We start from the raw sequence: 21,772 nt of genomic DNA, 5'->3' as shown, positions 1-21,772 counted from the left end.
AATATGATTTAATATTTTATTGCTTTTAGTTTATAAGTTATGCACGTTTGTATAGTTTCCGTAAATAACACTAGCAATATAACAAAAGACAAATACAACAGCAGTTTATAAAAATAAAATTGTGCTTTTTATGGCATTATCAAGCAGCATTATGTGAATACCGGAGTGCATATGTGTTGAAATAATTGTAAGAATTTTCGGAAAATTTCAAACATATAATGTTAATTAAGATCATGTGAATAATTTAAGAAGCGATTCCTAATTAATTTGCTATTTTGCTTAATTATTTATTATTTTTTTTTTAAAAAAAAACTTATTAAGATCATTTTATTTTGTGTAAGACCTCTGATGTCCGGGTCTTGACAAAAGATCAGCTGATATTGCTGATTCTATCAACAACATGGTTTAAATTTAGCGTATTAAAAAAAAATTTTTAAATTTCAATTAGGTGAAGAATTTTTTTATTGGATTTTTTCAAAAAATGTTTGGCAGAGAATTTTTAGAAAATTCATTGGAGGATTTTTTTAATACGGAAGATTTAGAATTTCGTTGGAGATTTTTTGAGAATTACATTAAAGAATTTTTTTTAATAGGAGGAAGTTTTTCTTGGTAAAGAATTTTTTTTGAGAATTTTTTAATAAGTGAAAATATTCTTTTGCAAGGAATTTCGTTAGAGAATTTTTTTTTTTTTTTTTTTTTTTGATAGAAATTTCATTGTAGAATTTTTTTTAATAGGAAAGGTTTTTTTTTAATGGATCATTTTATTAGTAAATTTTTTTAACAGGGGGAGATTTTTTTGATAGAGGAATTTGTTAAAGAATTTTTTTTAATAGGAGTGAAGTTTTTTTTGATATAAAATTCTTTTGTGAATTTTTTTAATAGGAAAATGTGTCTTTAATGGAAGATTTTTGTTAGAAAATTATATCTTTAATAGGAGATATTTTTTTTTTTGATTATTTGCAAATTATATAAAAAGATGAGGCCTTGGTTAATGAATTCTTTTATTTGCCTTTGTGAAAGTGAACAAAATGAGACGAGATCGATAGATTGAGTCTGTAAACATGGAAATGCATATAGTCCACTTCTATTTCTTTTACGTATGTTAATAACATCAGTAGTATTCACTGTATTCACTGTAAGAATGATAAACCTTTTAGTCGTACAAAGTTAGCATCATTCAACTACTTTTTCTAAAAAAAAATTGGATAGTAACTTATTCTTTTCGTTTCCTTTTATTATTAAGAATATTTTAAAATTATTTATTTGCAGTTTACAGGCTTTTAATTACATTCAATTGTTTAGACAAAACCTTTCAATATTGGACGATCTAATTAACATCCCGATTTATAAATAATAGTGGTTTATTTTAGGGTGCCCAAGATGTTGTCGTGATGACCCAAAAATCACGCGTGATTTTCACGATTTTTTCGCAAATTCGCGATTGGCTGAAATTAACGTAATTTCGGCCTAATTTCTAAAGCGCAATAATTTTAGTCGGAATTATTTTGGCCAGAATTTCAGCAAAATCATAATCATGACATGGTTATCAGCTATCCAATCAAATTTAAATATCGTGAAAATCGTTCGTAAAATCCTGGATACCCTAGTTTATTTGGTAATTCCTTTTCAACTCTTTCAATTTAAAATTTAAAATCCAATTATAATGGCTATTCTAAACAATAAAGAACATTGTGATATTACTATTGAAGTTGATAATAATCCCTATATATAAAAATATTTAGCGCACGTTAAATTATCAGAAAATTTTCAAGTAATTACACATGTGTGGTGATTATATTTGATTGGAACAATTTAATTGTAAAAGATTGGCTTTTTTTTTGCAATGCTAGTTCCAAGGTTCCAAAAATTATACTCATTTAATTTTAATTTTTTTCACATAGGATTTATTGAATTCTTATTTGTATTGACCAATTTTATTAATTATCAAAAATATATGAAAGATTTAACTGAAAACAATAAACTGAAATGACAATAATTCTAAATAGGATTAAATTAAAAGAAACCAAGAAAAAATAGTAAACATGAATTTTTTTTGAAAAAATTTAAATTTGAGAATTTGTATTTTTCATTTTTATAATTTTCTTTTACTTTACAAAAAACATTTATACAAATGTAAAAATTGATTTTGACATTGACAATAAAAGTAACATTAACAATACCAATTTAATAACTTATATGACTAATAGATTTAGATTTTCATTATATTTTTTTGATTCTGATATACATAAAAACTTAAAAATATACATACTTATCAAGATGGCTATTTCATTATTAATGACCACTAAGGAATGGTAATCCTTAGTGCATTCTTTATGAGTGCATCCTCTATTACTGAAAAATCATTTAAAGTAAACTTTTCTTCATATAATTTATCATCATCATCATAGTAATCATCATCATGACATCATCATCACATAACTTTATTTACACAAATTTAAATTACCATTCTAGTTTATAGGTTACATAAAATAGCTAGATCACCTGATTGTACTGTTATTAATAAAATGGTGTGATTCTATTGTGACATTAATTTATTGATAATCAGTATAGGACTTTTAACTTCTTATAATCATACTTGTACAGATACAAGATAACTTTAACATAACAGGACAGTCCACATAAAATAATGTATATATTTTCTAAATAATAAGAGAATTTTATTAGAAAATTTTGTTATTTTATAATAAAAATTAAAATAACATTCTCTCAATCAGAGATTTTGGGAGAAAAGTTAAAATTAAAATTACAAAAACAATCATGTGATTTTTTTTCAGACTTTGGAAATCAATTTATTGTTTCAGAAGTAATACAATGATGTAAGTATTATCTCACTCAATATAATATATAAATAGCTTTATTTAGTTAATGCAACTTTTTTAATTTTTATAAAAAGGTGCAACTAATATAAGTTCAAGTTGGAAAGTTTTATAGTGTAATTTATGAAAAATTTATAATATATATTTTCACTATAGTCACTGCTTCTACTTCCAATTTTATTAAAACATATATTGGGCATTATATCCTTCAGTTGTTTCATACTTACAGCAGCATTAAGATAAATCATATCTTGATATTTTATTTTGCAGTTGAGACACTATTATTACTTTGTCAATGTTATTCTTGACAAGCTGGATAAACCTTGACAGTTCTTGGTTAAGTCATTTTTTGGATGAAGTGAAAAGACTAAATCAAAGCATTTTCACTGCTTTGAATGAAAAGGCATAGTTTTTTTATTTTGCAAAGAAAAGAGAACTTCAGTTTCTCCCCAGGGTTATCTTGGAAAATTACCAAATTTGATTACTTGATATCCACTCCAGGACCATTATTCAGCATCCTATCTTTGTTGTTAGTAAAGGTCTATCTATTCTGAAAGAAGAACAGCTTGCCTTTATTACTAAATGAAAAAAATCAACAATACCTTTCTTATAAAAGGCTAAGAAAGGATGGTTGCAATATGCAGACTATTTGGAAAACTACTGGTGTAGTATTATTCAAAAGTGTAAGAAGATATGTTGACTTATATTATTCATAGAGTTCTGAACAGGTCAAAGTTAATTCAGGCCCAATAACCTATCCTAAAATATCTGGTCAGGTCATCAAATTTTTGATTCAGTATTAGGTCAGGTCAAAGTTTTTGCCTGACTTGATTAACCTATTGACCCAAAAATAAAAATGCCAAAGCGTTTTTAATAAGGCTCAACTGATGTCAATCAATGTTTTTTTAAAAAAACTGATTTTTTATTAAATTATAAAAAATCAATCATTTTCATTAAGAAAATTGAAAACCTCACCAATCAGTGACATAAAATGATTGGTGTAAAACAAGAGGCAATTTTCCATGAGGAGCTATCCATGTTGGTTACCTATATTTAATTATACTGTATGTATTATACTGTGGTATTACTATTATTAATAAAAAGATATTTATTTTTTATGAAGAGTAGTAGATTAAAAATGATTATGATATATATACTATGCATTTTTAAAATATTTAAGTAGGTAATTCTATTTTTTTTAGAGAAATATATAAATGTTTTGCAGTTGTTATACATTAAAAAGCCATAATAATGATGCTTTCTTTTGGTAACTTTAAAATGTAATTGCCCACTGAACTTTTTCTTTTTTAATAAAGAATTCCTATTTCCATTTGCCACTGGCCATACAGTATCCAAAAAATACAATTTTTTTTTAAATTGAATAACTAGGAGTACTTTGTGATATATATGACCAAAATTAGTCTTTTTCTATTAGAATTATGAATTTTAATGCCATGTATAAATGGTGGGTATTATTCTTGAAAGTATTGTACGCAGTGGCAAAGGCATTTTTTATTTAATGAAAGTTTGACAAATGAGCATACATAATACAAGCAGTTTTGTATTATTAGAAATTTACATTTAGAAGCAAAAAAACATAAATAAGTAGTACCTTTTAAATAAAGTGAAAGGAATTATAAAACAACTTTTTGGTTAGAAATATAATTCTTGAAATTTTCATAGAGGATTTTATACCAGTGACATAATCATTAATACAGAGATATTGCGCAAGTTTCCCATTTTCCTTCAGTGTGTTTTTTTTGTAACTTTTTGTAATTTAAAAAAAGTAGTGATATCAACAGTTAAAAGGAAATAATGTTTTAAATTTATTTTCTTAAACTATATATTTTGTTAATCCATTGACAAATTCTTCGACTAGTAGCTCATTTGACTTTATTTGACAGTTGACACAACAATATGATATTGTAGAAGGTATTTTTATTATTATTATTTTTTTATTATTAATTATTATGTAGTAATAAATAATTATCTAAATCCATTTTTTATTATGATAATTATGATAGAAATATCAATCTTTATTATGGTAATTAAATCATAATAAAACAATCAAATTTTTGTTCAATTATTCTTTTATTACAATATAATAATTAAATATTTATCTAGATCTATTTTTATTATGATAATTAAGAATATTTTAATGACTTTAAACAAATTAATTTTTATTATGATCATTACTAAATTTTCGTTATGCTAATCATGATAAAACAATTAAAATTTTTGTTCAACTATATGATTACGTAAAAAAAAAAAATAATAATTTTAAAAATTAATAAATTATCAATAATTTTAAAATTAGTTAAATTATCTATCAATATTTAATATTTTATTTATATTATCTAGCTTTTATGATTATCTTGTCATAGAGGTCTGCAAACGGGACCGGAACGGCAAAATTTCTTCACCCGGGCCGGCCGGGCCGGCACATGATTTTCGTTAAACCCGGATTTTCGTAATTCTGGCCAAAATCGTCATAATTCTGGCTGAAATTAACTGGCCAAAATTAAGTTGGCCGATTTTTTTTGTTTTTACAACAAAATGATATAATAATAGTCCGGGTCTGGTCTGGGTCAGGTTTTTAATATATTAAGCCCGGGCCGGACCGGGTTGTAGAATAGTGGTCAATGCAGACCTCTATCTTGTCATAAAAAATGATACGATATAAATTTAACGATCAAATTTGTTTTATGTTTTATGATAGTTGGTGTAACGTGTACCAACAAAACTGTTGGTCCATTGATTGATCGGGCTAATCAATTCTTAAGTAGACTAACGTTAACAACAAAATTTGTTCTCGTCGGGATTCCTTTTTTGGATGTTGATCATCATTTAGTCATGCTTACTTAATACATTTTTCAAAATTCACCTTTCCTTTTCAATACATTGAACCGTTCCTATAAAAATGAAATGTGTTTTATATTTGTGTTCGTGTAAGAAGCGTCTAAAAAAGCACATTTATGTCTTATTACAAAAAAAAACAAAATTAAGCTTTTTTAGACATTTATTACACATGAATATTACTGCTTGCCTTAATGGTAATTAACCAAATAAGGTATTATCTGATTAACAACTGGAAATTTAATTAATAAAATTGATAACCACAAAAATAATGTGCTTTGATTTGCGATTATATAAGTATATTATTAATTATTAGTCAGAAATTTCCCTTTTTTTAACTGTTTTACTTGTTTTAAATGTTTACTTGTTTATATTTAGACAGATATTTTTTCTTTATTCATTATTATTCAAAATCATCATTTTTCAAATATTAATTTCTTCACTTTTTATTTGTTCCCTTTCTTAATTTGGTGTTCATTTTCGTTTCATCATTATCTTTTATGATGAAACGTTTAATAATTACTCCAATAATAAAAAAATGTTTCCGCTAGCTGATCACATGCGTCTCAACTAAAATAATAAAGCCGATGCATCGATTACATTATTACATACTTCTAAATTCAAAATGGACTTTTCCGTAATAATTCTAAAATCCCATGAAACGATCAAGAAATACTTCCGTATCACTAACAGAAGGTTGGTCGTACAAAATTATTTTTCGATTTTATTTTACATTTAGACAAAAAAAAAATTTATTTTTTTGATCTATTATTATTCCTTACTTAATTTGTGTCTCACATTTGTTTCATCATTATTTTCTATAATAAAATACTTAAAAATTACACCAATAATTAAAAGATACTTCTGCTAGTTGATCATATGCTTCTCAACTAAACAAGTAAAATAATAAAGCCGATCCATCAATTACATATCATTATGCATATTTGCTCTTCGATAGAGTAACTTCTAAATTTAAAACGGACTTTTTAAATTTCCATGAGAAATCAAGAAATCAACTAATGGAAAGTTCTTTAGTAATGTATCATTCTGATATGTATATAAAAACTTCCAAATTCATTATCAATATTGTTACATTTATTAATTAATATAACAAAATGGAGCCTGTAAGTACAATTGAAGAAAATTCTTTTGACCCAACACCAAGACTAAAATCTAGTCCTATACCGATTAAATTTATTTCTTTTAATAACGGTGATGAAAATTGTATCTGTTGTGGAGAAAAATATATTCAATCACTTCTAAGTTATAAACAAAAATATTGTAAAAAATGTTTATCAAGTTATATTAACGATACAACTGATTATAATTTGTATTTGGACGTATTAGTGGACTTAGAATGTAGTGATCATGAAATAAATAAGACAAAAGTACCACAAAGTATTCAAGAATGCTGTGGAGACTTGAAAATTTTATTATTTAAACAAATATTAGACGATTATTTAACTCCTGATAGTAAATATGATAAAGTGTATAAAAGTGAAAAATATTGTAAATTATGTGGGAAATCATTATTACATCGAGAAAAATATATTACAAAAGAATTTATATTTTGTTCAGATTGTTATTTAACGTCTACTGAACGGGTGGAATCATCTTTGGTTAAAAAACAAATTTCAATTTGTTACGTGCCATGGTGGTATACTGTTTATAAATGTGATGCCTGTTATTCAACATTAATATTTACATCAGACTGTCAAAAGTATTGTTCAAATTGTTATATATTTTATGTTGGATGCAGATATTGTTTAACAACAAATATTATTTTTGGTCCTACAGGTCAAACTCAATGTAAAAAATGTAAAAGAATATCATTTATCAGTTGTCATGATGATCCTCTTTTAAATAATATTATCTTATATGATAACTTAAGTAAGTTTGAAAATATTGTAAAAAACATTGATAAATATTTTATGCATATGGACATATTAGATGCTTTGTGTAGAAAAAATATTACAATACCAATTAAGTGGATACCATATTCTCAATTTAAAGATGTAAAAGAAATGACAAAAGGAGGATATGGTATTATATATAAAGCAACTTGGTTAAGTAATAATGAAACAGTCATTTTAAAAAGATTTGAAAATTCTAAAAATAATATTAAATGTTTCTTAAATGAGGTGAATTACTACTTTTATATATTTTTCTTGAATAATTTTTATTAACTTAATTTAATATTTGATCTTTTAATTAAACTTTTTAAATTTAATAGTTAAAATCAAGTCAGCATTGTTATAATAGAAATTTTCATAATCATATAATTAAAATTTATGGCTTTACAAAAGATCCTGAATTAGGGGATTATGTATTAGTTATGAAATATGCAACAGAAGGAGATTTACATAAATATTTACAAAAGGAATTTACAAATATTACATGGAATTATCAAAAACTACGTATATTATGGCAAATTTCAGAGGGGTATGTATATTTTAAAATGTATTCATTATATTCTTAATTTAAGTTACTGTATTAACTTTTTTTATTAGACTTGAACATATTCATAAAAATAAATTCATACATCGAGATTTTCATAGCGGAAATATGTTATTTGATTTAAATACTAGTGCAGGTAAAAATTATCAATGGAAAATTGGGGATCTAGGATTATCACAAGAAATAAATAATGAATCATCAAATGATGAGATATATGGAATTATACCTTATATTGCACCGGAAATATTTAAGGGGTCTTCATTTTCTAAAAAAGCTGATGTCTATAGTTTGGTATGGTTATGTGGGAACTTACAACAGGTTGTAAACCTTTTGATAATGTTAAACATGATCATAATCTTATTTATAACATTCTTGATGGTGAACGACCCAAAATTACAGAAGATACGCCAGAATGTTATGCTAATTTAATGAAAAGTTGTTGGGATCCTGATCCAACAAAAAGACCTTCTATAAAAGATATTCGTTTAACTTTTGGTAGATGGGCTTTTAAAGGTAAAAATAAAGCAGAATTTATTCAAGCTGAAACAAAAAGAATAGAACTTATACAATCAAAGAAGCTTGGACCAGAATTTGCTGAAAAACGACATTCAGAAGCCATTTATATAAGTAGGCCATTAAGTGCTTTAATTTCTAACTGTTCATCCACAAATTCATCATCAATTTCATTTGGTAATAAAAAAGGTATTAATAAAAAAAAAATTTATTGTAAATAAAAATACTACTTAATATTAAAACACACATTATCTTCTTTAGATTCTAATTATATTTATATTTCGGAAGAACAAGATCTTGATATAGACATTGAAAGGTATTTTCATTATTTTTTTAAATGGTAGTACAATGTTTACTACCTAATTAATTAATTGACACCAATTTATTATTTAGTTCATCATCACAAAATTTAAGTTTAAAAATTCCAAATACTTCAACCTTTTTTAAAAAGCGAAACATTGAAGAATTAAATCTTGAAACCGATGACAAGAGTGGTAAATATCAATCTTTGTCGGTGTATATTTTGATTTTTTGTATATATATTTTATTTTAACCAAATCTAAAATTTTAAAGTAGGAAAACGTAATAAAACTAGTTAAATTAATTATTGAATTTCGGTAGCCGAATATTCGTCGTAGAAAACAATTCTTTGTATTTGTAAATTAGTATATCCTTACTCGTGGTACAGTCATGTGCATTTTACTGCGGAATCTGCGGATTTTGCAGATATCAGCAAAATTGTAGATTAGATTTAATAACATAGCCATCCCTTTTACATTTTTTTTTATTCGCGTTATTTTCTTTCTTTTCACGCCATTTTTTTGACTTTTTACACTACATTTCTACCTTTTTCTTTATAAATATGACGCTCTACACCTGAAATATTGGATATATTCCTTTACCTAATTAAAAGCGCCATGAAATACTTATTAATAATAAATTTGTTTTTTTTTTTGGATTCTTATTATTATCTTTGAAAAAACATCAACATAAAATGATTACATATTTTCTTATTTTAATTCGGCAAAATAACTTTTTATTGTAAAAGTTATAAATTTTTAAAATTATTGTAATATTTGGTCACAAAATTTAAAAAATTTTTAAAAAATTCAGTCTGAAAGTCCGATTAGTTCATTACTGGACGTTCGAGACTCAATAAGCAGGTGAGATCTGAGTCCGATGACTGTCTATCATGACTGTACTTAGATATGCGACCTGACTGCACAACATGGTATTACCGAATAAATTGGGTTTTAAATAAATATGTAATAACAACATTTGATAAAATTAAAATTAATATTTTATCAGCTTTAGTCAATTATAAATTACTGTAGTGAGTTGTTTGGTGTTTTGCGGTAGTAACTAAAGAAGACTCATTCCCAACAAAGGATGTCAATTTTTTCATTGTAAAAAAAAATTACTAAAATATTTGAGAGAAACTTTATTTGCAGAATAATCTCGAAAATTTTCTCATCGTCTCGTAAAATGTTTCGTATTGAAACTTGAAATATCATCAAAATAATGATCATCTTTTTCAAATGAATACCATGCATTTATATTAGTTTAAATCAAAATATAACGATAAGATTATTGTTAAAACTTCAAGTATGAGTTTATTATTTATTTAAGCATAATATTTTCCTAATTAAACGAAAGGTTAAGAGGCTTATTTAATTCGAAATTGAATAGGATTTCACAGGATAAAGCGGTAAAATAAATGATCTATGAAATTTGGGAAAAATATTACAATAATGTTAAAAAAGAATTTGGTGAAGAAGAAAAGAATAATAAAATAAGATATAGGGACAAAAGAAACCATAAATAAGGAGCGTGCTTTGGAGAAACAAGAAGATTTAGAGGATTATAAAAGAATAAAAATACAAAAAATAAAATAATAATATAATTTATAAAAAAGGAATTTTTAGTAAAAATTAGAAAAATCAGTGACGCTATGATAGGTAATATGATGGAAAATAGATCTATCGAAAATATGAATTACAACTAATGTCAATCCAAAACCATTATTTGGGATTCAATCAATACTCTTATTAAATATATTATAGAGACGTATTTTTTACTTTACTTTTATCTTTATTTCCTTTTTTTTTTGTAATTATCAAATTTCTTGGTCGACCAATAACAAAGTTAAACCTTTCTAATTCGATATATATCTTATTAATTAGTAAATTTTGAAGTTAGTAAAAGTGTTGTAAGTTAAAAAGTACCATGATCATACTCTTAAGAAGTCAAACATGTGATGCAAAGGACTTTTTATAGCTAAGTTTCCGGGTTGTGTGCAAACTTTCGCGTGATATTATTTAATGACGCAAATGACGGAGGTGATGTAGAGTCAGCTTAAATTAATACCGTATATGCATCTATAACTAAAAAGAAAAGATTTAGAACAGTATGAATCCGGTATCTGGTCGGAGAAATGGATAGAATAAGCCGTTAATCTACAATATTCATTAGTTGTTATTAAATTCAATGAGTGGAGGCGGGCAATTTCTTCATTTAATTAGTTGATATAACTTACTATTGTTCGCACTTAAAAATTATGGATGTAGAATGGCAAGAATATGATTTGCTGTATAAGTGAAAATTCATCACGTGATTTCTGTCGCGATCGTTGTAATCATGTGATGAGTTACGATGTTGTATAACTATAAATTTTGCCGATTAAAATTAAGCGTGATGGTCGCAGGGGCTTGTACTACTATTTTTTGCATGAATGACACAAAAATGGGTCGATATTAAAATATTGCCCCTTTTTTGTTCAAAACCCTTTATTTTTTTAAAAAATTTTAAAAAAATGACTTCGATATTTTATTCTGGACTTTCAAAAGATTTTTCTTTATTATTAAATAATGCGGATGATTTTAACGTTATTATTCAAGTAGGAGAAGTTAACAATACAAAAGAATTTAGAGCACATTCAGTTATTTTACGTGCTCGTTCTCCATATTTTAAAAGTGCACTTTCAAACGAATGGATTACAAAAAGGAATGATATGATTGTGTTTAATAAACCAAATATTACTCCATTAATTTTTGATATGGTCTTAAAGTAAGTTAATAATTTATATAATTTTAACTTAAATAAATTGTATTGATTTGTTTTATTATAATTCAAAATTGTTCCCGTTTTTTTTTTATTATTAAGGTATATTTATACAGGCGAACTTAACTTGAAAAAGTATTCAGGTGAAAATATTCTTGAGCTTCTAATTGCATCTGATGAATTAATCCTTGAGGAATTATTTGAACATATTCAAGATTATTTAATTAATAATCAAACATCCTGGATTCAAGAAAATTTTGTTCTTGTCCTTCATACTGTATTTAAACTTGTGAGCTGTAAGAAATTACAAGATTATTGCCTTGAATCTATTTGTACAGATCCACGACCATTTATTACTTCAAAAAATTTCCCCTCATTAGATAAAGACATTCTCTATGGTTTACTTAAACGGGATGATATGCAAATTGATGAAGTTAGTGTTTGGGATAGTTTAATTAAATGGGGTATTGAACAAACTCCTGGTTTGGGTAATAAAAATAATGATAGAACCAAATGGAATAATATAAATTATGAAGCATTAAAGAAAACTTTAAATCAATTTATTCCTCATATTAGGTTTGTAGAAATTTCACCTTCTGAATATTTTGATAAAGTTCGACCTTATAAAGCTATTATTCCTAATCATATTTATGAAGAAATTGAAGAATTTTATTTTAAAGGTACTTTACCAAAAACTTTTACTTTATCACCAAGAGTTGGAAAAATTCGTATTGAATCAGATATTATTAAACCAATACTTATTCCTACAATTATTAATTGGATTAATAAAAGAGAAGCAAAATCTTTTCTTAATAAAAATGATTCATCATATAAATTTAATCTTATTTATCGAGGTAGTATAGATGGAATTGATTCTAATTTATTTAGAAATAGATGTAAATCACAAGAACCAATATTAATTTTAGTTAAATGTCAAAATTTAAAAAAAATATTTGGTGGTTATACTCCAGTTGGATTTTATAGATATTTATCAAATAGTTGGAATAATAATTATTATATTTATTCAACCGATAGTTTTATTTTTTCTTTTGAAGATAATGATGATAATCAAAATATGAAAATAAGTCGTGTAACATCACATAATTATGCTATTTATAATAATTATTATGATGGTTATGGATTTAGTTTTGGAAGTGGTGATTTATATATGGAAGAAGAAAGTTTATGTGTTGATAATAGTGGTGGTTATTATGAACATAATTTAAATAGTTATGGTACTTATACAATTGAAGAGATTGAAGCTTTTAGAGTAGTAAAACAATAAATTATTCAAATGAGCTCTTATTATCCTATAACGATTATTGTAATTTTACTGTAAATTCACATATCCTATGAAATAATAATAACGCAAGTATTGTAATAAATTTTATTCGAAGAAATAATAACTTCATGTCTCCTAATTATATTTTTGCAACCAATATATATTTATTTGATTAATATTTAATTTATATAGTATTAAAACGTTGTATTTCTATTATTTTTGGGATTTATTTTGCCAAAACTTATATATGAGACGGTGAAATCCTTTTTTAATAAACAAAAATATTTTAAAATTTCTTAAATTAATTATTAAAAAATTAAAATATTTTTAAAAAAATAATAATAAAATGCAAGTATCACGAAATCTTAAGAACATTTGATATTGAAAAATTAATTGTTAGCAGTTAGATAATTATTTTTTAATTCAAAAAAACTTACACCTCGTTATAGTACCCAGGTAGTGCTTCGATCCGTAGCAGTTTCATCCGGATTTTCATCCGGATTTGAATTTCATTAAATTTCGCTGGCACTATGAGTTTGGCCAAAATTAGTATAAATTTTTGGAATAATAATACTTTAATGTTGGTTTAAATTATAGTCTGTTTAAATCTGAAATTCATAATCTTTCTCGGCCATAATCGTCACATGAAAATATTCAAGTTTTCATCCAGATCGAAGCACTATACCCAAGGGGATACTATAGGAGGAGGGGGTACCATTAAAAGGGGTATATTGGAAGGGGGTACATTTGATTTTATTACAATTAAATAAATTAGTACATAAATTTTGATTAGTTTTAAGTCGGAATATGATTAGTATCCGGGGTACTATTCAAAATCGAATTTTGATTAGTACCGGGGTATTTTTCAAAAATACCCGAATGTGAATTTGAATAATACCCTGGTACTATTTGAAGGGGGTACTATTACAAGGGGTACTGTATGCAGCGCTATACGGATTATATGAAGATTGATGAGATGATTATTTAGAATTGGTTAATTAAATAAAATTGAAAAAATGATATATACGTAATAAAATAGTAAAAATGATAAATTGATAACATATTAACCATTGAAAATGTAATATTTCTCAGTAAATTAACGGTCCATCACTAAATTCATTTTGATTTTGAAGCGTAATTATCTCAATGTAAATTTGTAAATTGAGGTATAAATTTATAATTAGTAAACATTTTTGATTTTTTTTCCTTTAATAATAATATAATATTATCAAATTTACCATATTAAATGGTTATTTTCTTTGTAAAGTATTCGCGCAAATTGCACGTGACCTTTCACATTACGAATTTCGTACACTGCGACTAATTCACATACATAATTTATCATATATATATATATATCAGTATTATTGATATTTCTGCTGAGTTCTTTAACCAAGTAAATACTGTAATACTGCAAATAAAATCTAAATATTAAAAAATTTCAAATGTCCAAAGACACTAAAAAATCATTCCCAATATTACTTCTTGATGTCTTGACTTCAGATCTTAAACCAAAAGATTTGCATAAAACAATATCGGATCAACTCGAAGTTAAATACCTTTCAAGTTCTGCTCAGGAACTAGATGAAATTGAAGGAATAATGTTTGGTAGAGCTAGTAGACTTATTAGCTTAATGACGATGAAAATAAAAATAGATGTCAAGAATGTACATTTTTTAATAGATACAGAATCATCAGAAACCTTTGTCTGTGAGAAGGTGCTCAATTCGTTCAATTTGACTGTCGTGACCCAAATGACAATTTGCATGTATAATTTTTATTTAACATAATTCGCACATATGATTTTTGCATTTTTTTCTACTTTGCGGTAAAATGAACGCATTTCTAATAAATCTTTTTATAAGCTTCAAAAAAGATATAATATAAAGACTTTTAAAAATAATATTGATCACATCGCAAGTACATTAAGGACAATATTGAAATCAAGAATCCAGCCACATCTGAGAACAATGTGCTGATTCCAATTCATTTTATAGTAAACTGGAACACTATTCACGTTCCAATGGATAATATATGGTGCTCTGGTAGGCCTTATGTTTTGATTTGTTGAAGGTGTCACAGGTGTCGTAGCTATCCCAGGATTTGGGTTTTGCTGGAAAACGACGGTTGAATAAGGGAGAGAAATTCCGACAAATTCGATACCCAAGTTTAATTGTTGGACTAAAGCAATATTATCCAAAGCATGAATACGATCTGGATCTCTGTTATAGAAGACCTGATTATAATAGAAACTGAATCTAATAAGTCAAATTGTACATTTTTCCAGAAAATTTAGTACATTTACCTCGATCCACACATCAGGGAGTGGACATCGTTCTTTAATGGGATTTACCCGTTCTGCTTTAGTCGGCATTTGAAACCATATGCCAACGTCGGGTAGAAAGCTATCACGGTTCTCCAGTACACACATTCCGTTGGCATCCACATCCCAATTTGGATTATGAGCCTCTGCTGAATTTGCTAATTTTCGATGAATTCTTTGTTTTAATATTCCGTCATACTATATAAACCGGCGGTGAAATTTAGTTTATATTATATGTACTATAGGTGTGAAAGCTAGAATAAAACTTACTTTGATAAACATGTTTTTTCCAATTATCTCAGCTTCATATTTAACATGTATCATTTCACGTACATCATCATTATCTAAATCATAAGCAGAAAGATCGATCATCACAACATCTTGCATTTCATCTTGCATTTCATTTTTTTTCAAATTTTTCAACGATTCCTCAATATACGTTAATATCTATTTATTGTGGTTGTCAGCCATATTTTTTTGATAAATGGTCTAAGCCCACTAAAATTACCTGATTAATCATAGAGAATTGTCTGGTCTCCCTGATGTCTCGAATGGACATGACACTCAAAGGCAAACGGGAGACACAGAACAAACGAATGACATAATCTTTTCATAAAAAAATCACGAATGTTCCAGAACTATCTGGACTACTACGCCACATCATGTGATAATAGTCTCCAAATACAACCTCTAGGTAGCATGAACATGAAGTCCTCTGCAAATCTCCAGATATTTGAGCTTTAATTCCAGTAACACGTTGTGCTTATGGAAATTCTCGGAAAGATCCATCAACAAAAATCTGACACTGATATCCAAGTCCAAGACGTATACCCTGTTGAGTGTTTTCTTTCCCCCTATAAGAAATATGTATACGAAAAGGATACGTTTTGTATACATTTTTTGTACGTTTCTATAGATTCCATATACAAATTCCGTATATTTAATAAGCAATTCATTTTTGAACATTTTTTAAAAAAACTAATGAATATTTTTAGAAGATAATTTTACAAAAATCCCGTATCATAACACGAGATCACATGATTGTTTATTGTTTTGTTATGATACATTTTTTGTTTTTTATATAAACCCTTACTTTGATGAGTTTGATCTTCCGATCTTCCTTTCTGTCTTTCCTTTCCTTTCTCTTTCTCTTGTCTTATTTTTGTTATTTTTTCTAAATTTTTCTTCTTTCTTTGTCACCCCCTTTTAAAAATAATTTTTTTTTTTCGTACCTCACTTTAAAAAAATTTTTTTTTCGTCACTCTCCTTTGAAAAATTTTTTTTTTCGTCACTCCTTTGAAAAAAATTTTTTTTTTCGTCACTCTCCTTTGAAAAAAAATTTTTTCTTTTATTCCCACTCTTCTTTTTTTTAAAAAAATTACTTCTTTCTATTTCTATTTCCTCTTTATAAAAAATTTTTTATTTTTCTAACTCCCTTTAAAAAAAAAATTTTTTTTTAACTTTCCTAACTTCGTTACCCCTCTTTTTAAAAAAATATTTTTTTTGGTTTATTCTTTATTCCCCTTTCTTTTTTATTTATATTTAATTTCATAGGCCAGCAGATTTTTTTTTGTGAGAATATTCAGTTTCTTTTTTCTTTTTTTGTAGATCAGTTTAGGAGTCCTTTTTTTGTAGGATGATTCAGGATTTTTTTCTTTTTTTAGGTCAGTTCAAATTTTCTTGTTTTTTTGTAAGTTGGGTTCAGATTCTTTTCTTTTTGTAGGTTGTTTCAGTTTTGTTGCTTCAGAGTCTTCTTTTTTTGTAGGTCAGTTTTGGATTTATTTTGTTGTTTTGGTTTCTTTTCATTAGACGCCTCATAATTCTTTTCTTTTATGTAGGTCAGACATTCTGGAGTTCTCTTTCTTTTTTTGTAGGAATGCTGACCTTTGGTGACTTGGACGATTGCAGATACTATATGGGGTTTTGTTTCCAATCTTTTTTTTTTTTGTTCTTTTAGGTTGTTTGACTCCAAATGAACCTGAACTTATAGATAATTTTGGTTGCAATAGGTGGTTTTAATAAGGAGGGAATTTTCATAATGTATTTGTACTTTGTTTATTTTTTATTTTTTATCTAATTTAATAAAGTAAAATTAGATTTATGTAAATACAATTATAGTAAACTGTAATACAAATAGTAAATTTAGTGACCAAATCGTATAAATTTTGTGATAAAATCAGTGATCAAATCATGTAAATTCCATATAAATCCCGTGCAAATTCCGTATCCAAACCATATTTTTAGTGATACGGAATTGTGCATTTTTCCGTATCCTATTATGATACGTTATTTCTAAGGAAAAAAAATCGTATAAAAACTTTATAAAAAACGTATCCAATTTTTTTATAGGGTCCGTGTACACCATTCGAGATTGGATGCGTTATCGTTGATAGGAATTCCATCAATATGATTTACATATTCTTTTCCTTCTTCTTTGGGACAAAATGCTAATGCTACCAAGTGATGAACAAGATATCCTTTTCGAACGACTTTTCAATAACCTATATGCAATGAACCTTGAGTGATTTCACCATTTGTTAACTGAATTCTCTCGAGAGATAAAATTCTAAATTTCCGTGAATCGAGCTCTATTTCTTTCCATTCTTCACTTGGATCGGGTTCTATATGATCCTCATTATACATAATACAGCCACCAGAAGTTTTTTGCTTCCCGTTACAACGTGCATTACTGGCAAATCTGATAGAGTCCCAAATCTGAACAACATTTCCGTCTAACATTTTCTGCACAATTTTTCTGGATCCGATGCAACCGTGATTTTGGAATATCCTACGTTCAGTATTCTCTTTAGGAGTTATCCATTCCAAATTGTCAGCCCGATTATCACATGGTAAACTAGGGATACATCCAGGGTAGTTGGTCAAAAATCCAGGGTACTATCCTGGATGCATCCAGGGTAACTACCCGGAATTTTTGATCAGGACGGCGCTTCATAATAGAGAACAAAAATCTAGATCACGTTTAAAGGGAGGAATAAAGCATTATACCCACTGGCTCCTAGGCCTTTTACAAAAATAAAAAAATTTTTTTTTTGTTCTCGTAACTTATACAATATTTTTAAATATTAAAATTACAACTAAAATTTAAGCTCAATTACTTTATATCTCTTTCTAATTTCTATACTAAAATTTCATCAATTAAAAGAAGATTTCTCATCCATAAGCAGGTTAACATCTTCATAATTAGCAGAAACTGTATAATAAAAAGCGACTTCTATAATGGAAACTAAAAATGAGAGTATTTGAGTCTGGTTAATTCAGTATTGATAAGAAAAAGTCAGAGGATCAGATGCGAGTTCAAGAACGAAACAATCAAAATAAATATATTTCTGCAAAAAGTTAAGGCGAAATAGTAAGGAGATAACAATTAGTTAAGATAGTTTATTTGAATAATTTATTGTTTTAAATGTTTTACCACTCTAAATGCTTCAATCTCCTCAATCATATAAGAATCATTCTTGTAATATGAGTGCTTGTAATGTGCATAATTACCGCTATTACCAATATATAAATTATTATCTTTCATATATAAGTCTCCTCCAAAATTAAATCCATAACCAATGCTAGAATAATTATTGAAAATCGCATTATTATATGATGTTACACGATTTATTTTCAAATTTTGTTTATCATTTTCTTCAAAAGTTTTAAAAATAAAACTATCTCGCGAAGAGATGTAACTATTGTTTCCCTTACTATAACCAAATTTCATCTCCTTATAAAACCCAACTGGAGTAAAACCACCAAATATTGTTCTCGTATTGTGGCACTTGACTAAAACTAAAATTGGGTCCCCTAAATTACATTTATTTCTACATGAATTGGTATCGATTCCATCTCGACTACCTCGATAAATAAGGTTAAACTCGTATAATGAATCATCTTTATTACGGGTAACACTTGCATCTTTTCTTTCGATCCAGTTGAGAATCATAGAAATAAATTCTGACTTAATAATACTCGATTTAATGTGATTTCGTGGAGATAAAATGACTGTTTTTGGTGAAGTACCTTTAAAATAAAATTCTTCTATTTCTTCATAAATATGATAAGGAAGAACAGTTTTATAAGGTCGAACTTTATCAAAATATTCAGCAGGAGAAATTTCAACAAATCGAATAAGAGGAATATGTTGATTTAAAGTTTTCTTTAATGCTTCATAATTCTCATTATTCCATTTGGTTCTATCGCTATTCTCACTTCCTAAACCAGGAGTTTGTTTAATACCCCATTTTATTAAACTGTCCCAAATGACTATTTCATCAGAATGCAAGTCATCTCGTTTAAGTAAGCCATAGAGGGCATCTTTTTCTAGCGAGAGGAAGTTTTCTGAAGTAATAAATGGTCGTACTAGATCTGAACAAATGAATTCAAGACAATAATCTTGAAGTATTTTGCAGCGAGTAATTTTAAACGCAATATGGAGAACAAGAAATAAATTTTCCTGAACCCAGGCAGTTTGTTTCTTAGTTAAATAATCTTGAACATGTTCAAATAATTCTCCAAGGAGTAGTTCATCAGTCGCAACTAGAAGCTCAAGAATAATACTACCTATATAATCTCCCAAATTCAGTTCACCTGTGTATAAATATCTTAAAAAATAATAATTTTTAATGATAATGAATAAATCAAAAATAATTTATTTAATTCGAATTATAAAATTAGTAGCTTACTTTAGAATCATATCAAAAACCATTGGAGTAATATTTGGTTTATTAAACATAATTATACCGTTCTCTTTTGTGACCCATTCTGTTGAGAGTGCACTTTTAAAGTACTCAGAACGAGCACGTAAAATTACCGAATGTGCTCGAAATTTTCTTGTATTGTTTTTTTCACCGACATTAATAATAACGTTAAAATCATCTGCATCATTTAATATTGAAGAAAAATCTTTTAAAAGACCGGAATGAAATATTGAAGTCATTTTTGGTGAGGTATAGTAATAATGGAAAATAATCGAGTTTTATTATAAAATTTTGTTACACAAATTGATAATACGGTCGGCATTATATAATTCCGGCTTGTTTAAAAGTCTTGAAATTTTTTGAGATCTAATCAATAATAATCCTTTACTTTTTAACTTTGCATGATAAAAGATTCAAAGAAATAATAATAATGACTACAGCGTGGAATTCTATCAACCATATTCTTTATCAAAACCAGTAAAAATTTACGATATGCTGCAATCTACATATTTAATTGGTTATTTCCGTCTTATACTGTACTATGTGAAAATATATCTCCTAATCATAAGATTTATTGCATTTTTTCAGGTGCTGGAATTACATAATGCCGGCCACATTATCCATAAAAGGAAAGAGCAGCATGATTATTGGTTCATTTCTACGTAAATCTACGTAAATGAACGCGAATCCGGATAAAAGATTTCCATATTATCGAAAATGCAGATCGCATTTTGCCGTGACATATTGATGATCATCTGGAACCGGTTTAATCGCAGAAAATCCCCTGGAATTCCATGACGATCTACGTCTGAGTTTCGGCTAACTACACCATTACAAGTTTTAGCCTTTTAAAAACTAACAAATTTTGTGAAATAAGTGCAAATCAGCCACATTTGACGTAGATGTGTGTGATCATTCTTAATCATTCTTAAGGAGCTGAAAATGCTTATACATTTATAAACTCATTAATACTGGCAAATTTGACTATGTATAAATTGCGATTTTATTTATTTAATCTAATTTTTATGTATTCTAAATACCATTATATAAATGTATTTGTGAATAAAGAAATATGCAAATGAATTATAGCTTAATTTGTAAAAAAAACAATTCTAGAAGTTTTAAATTCAATATCTTTAATTACTATGCAAGAAATATTGAATGTATATGAATATTTGTCAAAGACTCAAAGGAGTTACTGGTAAATTAGCAAAATTTTAACAAAAAATTATATAAATCACATTAACATACTGTATTTCTAATAAAGTTAGGTATAATTTTAAAAAATTTCCAAATGTTGTAAATTTCAGTATTTACCTATTATAAGAAAGAAGAAATTGTTAATAGTGTGTCAAATTTTTATTTAATGGTAAAGAAGACATAGCCAATTCCTCCTCTAGAACCAGCAGACTTTACCAATAACAAAGTTAGAATGTTTTCTTAAGTTGGTTAATAAGTGAATTAAAAAAAAAGAATAAAAAAAAGTAAAGAAAAAATAAAAAAAAATAAAAGAATAAAAAAAATAAAAGTATAAAAAAAATAAAAGTATAAAAAAAAATAAAAGAATAATAAAAAAGCAGATAATTCTCCTAAGACAAACATAGGAACTCCCCGACTCAAATGAGTTATCCGTTCTTTACTTTGCTTAGGAGTTACCCACTTTGAAAAATAAAAATTTAATTCACCCTTCACCAACCCAAGCAAACAATTCCAGTAATCTCCTAAGACAAACATAGGA

General features: G+C 26.6%; 5 protein-coding genes across 5 annotated transcripts; 3 read left to right on the top strand and 2 right to left on the bottom strand.

Moving 5' to 3' along the window:
• Positions 1–6,808: 6,808 nt before the first annotated feature.
• On the top strand, positions 6,809–9,262 carry OCT59_006029 (uncharacterized protein; the record flags this gene model as incomplete). Its single annotated transcript, XM_066140990.1, has 7 exons — positions 6,809–7,834; positions 7,927–8,135; positions 8,204–8,286; positions 8,550–8,852; positions 8,925–8,979; positions 9,057–9,157; positions 9,237–9,262. 7 exons carry the CDS (start codon positions 6,809–6,811, stop codon positions 9,260–9,262), a joined length of 1,803 nt encoding a protein of 600 aa, XP_065997826.1.
• Positions 9,263–11,431: 2,169 nt separating this feature from the next.
• On the top strand, positions 11,432–13,037 carry OCT59_006028 (uncharacterized protein). Its single transcript, XM_025326601.2, has 2 exons — positions 11,432–11,729; positions 11,826–13,037. Exons 1-2 carry the CDS (start codon positions 11,476–11,478, stop codon positions 13,006–13,008), a joined length of 1,437 nt encoding a protein of 478 aa, XP_025175327.1. The 5' UTR covers positions 11,432–11,475; the 3' UTR covers positions 13,009–13,037.
• Positions 13,038–14,450: 1,413 nt separating this feature from the next.
• OCT59_006027 (uncharacterized protein) lies at positions 14,451–14,795 on the top strand (the record flags this gene model as incomplete). The annotated part of the gene is made up of 1 exon (XM_025326600.1): positions 14,451–14,795. One exon carries the CDS (start codon positions 14,451–14,453, stop codon positions 14,793–14,795), a length of 345 nt encoding a protein of 114 aa, XP_025175326.1.
• Positions 14,742–15,904, bottom strand: OCT59_006026 (uncharacterized protein). Its single transcript, XM_066140989.1, has 4 exons — positions 15,837–15,904; positions 15,599–15,775; positions 15,311–15,526; positions 14,742–15,241 (listed from the first exon to the last, which is right to left on the bottom strand). The coding sequence occupies exons 1-4, from the start codon at positions 15,885–15,887 to the stop codon at positions 14,915–14,917; spliced, it is 771 nt and encodes a 256-aa protein (XP_065997825.1). The 5' UTR covers positions 15,888–15,904; the 3' UTR covers positions 14,742–14,914.
• A 2,795-nt stretch (positions 15,905–18,699) lies between these two features.
• Positions 18,700–20,472, bottom strand: OCT59_006025 (uncharacterized protein). Its single transcript, XM_025311070.2, has 2 exons — positions 20,020–20,472; positions 18,700–19,938 (listed from the first exon to the last, which is right to left on the bottom strand). The coding sequence occupies exons 1-2, from the start codon at positions 20,271–20,273 to the stop codon at positions 18,741–18,743; spliced, it is 1,452 nt and encodes a 483-aa protein (XP_025175323.1). The 5' UTR covers positions 20,274–20,472; the 3' UTR covers positions 18,700–18,740.
• Positions 20,473–21,772: the final 1,300 nt, after the last annotated feature.

The sequence above is a fragment of the Rhizophagus irregularis genome, chromosome 14 (genome assembly GCF_026210795.1).
Source record: "Rhizophagus irregularis chromosome 14, complete sequence".
In the NCBI taxonomy this organism is placed as follows: domain Eukaryota; kingdom Fungi; phylum Glomeromycota; class Glomeromycetes; order Glomerales; family Glomeraceae; genus Rhizophagus; species Rhizophagus irregularis.
The sequence above is the reverse complement of the archived record's forward strand: the minus strand, read 5'-3'. Positions and strand labels throughout refer to the sequence as shown.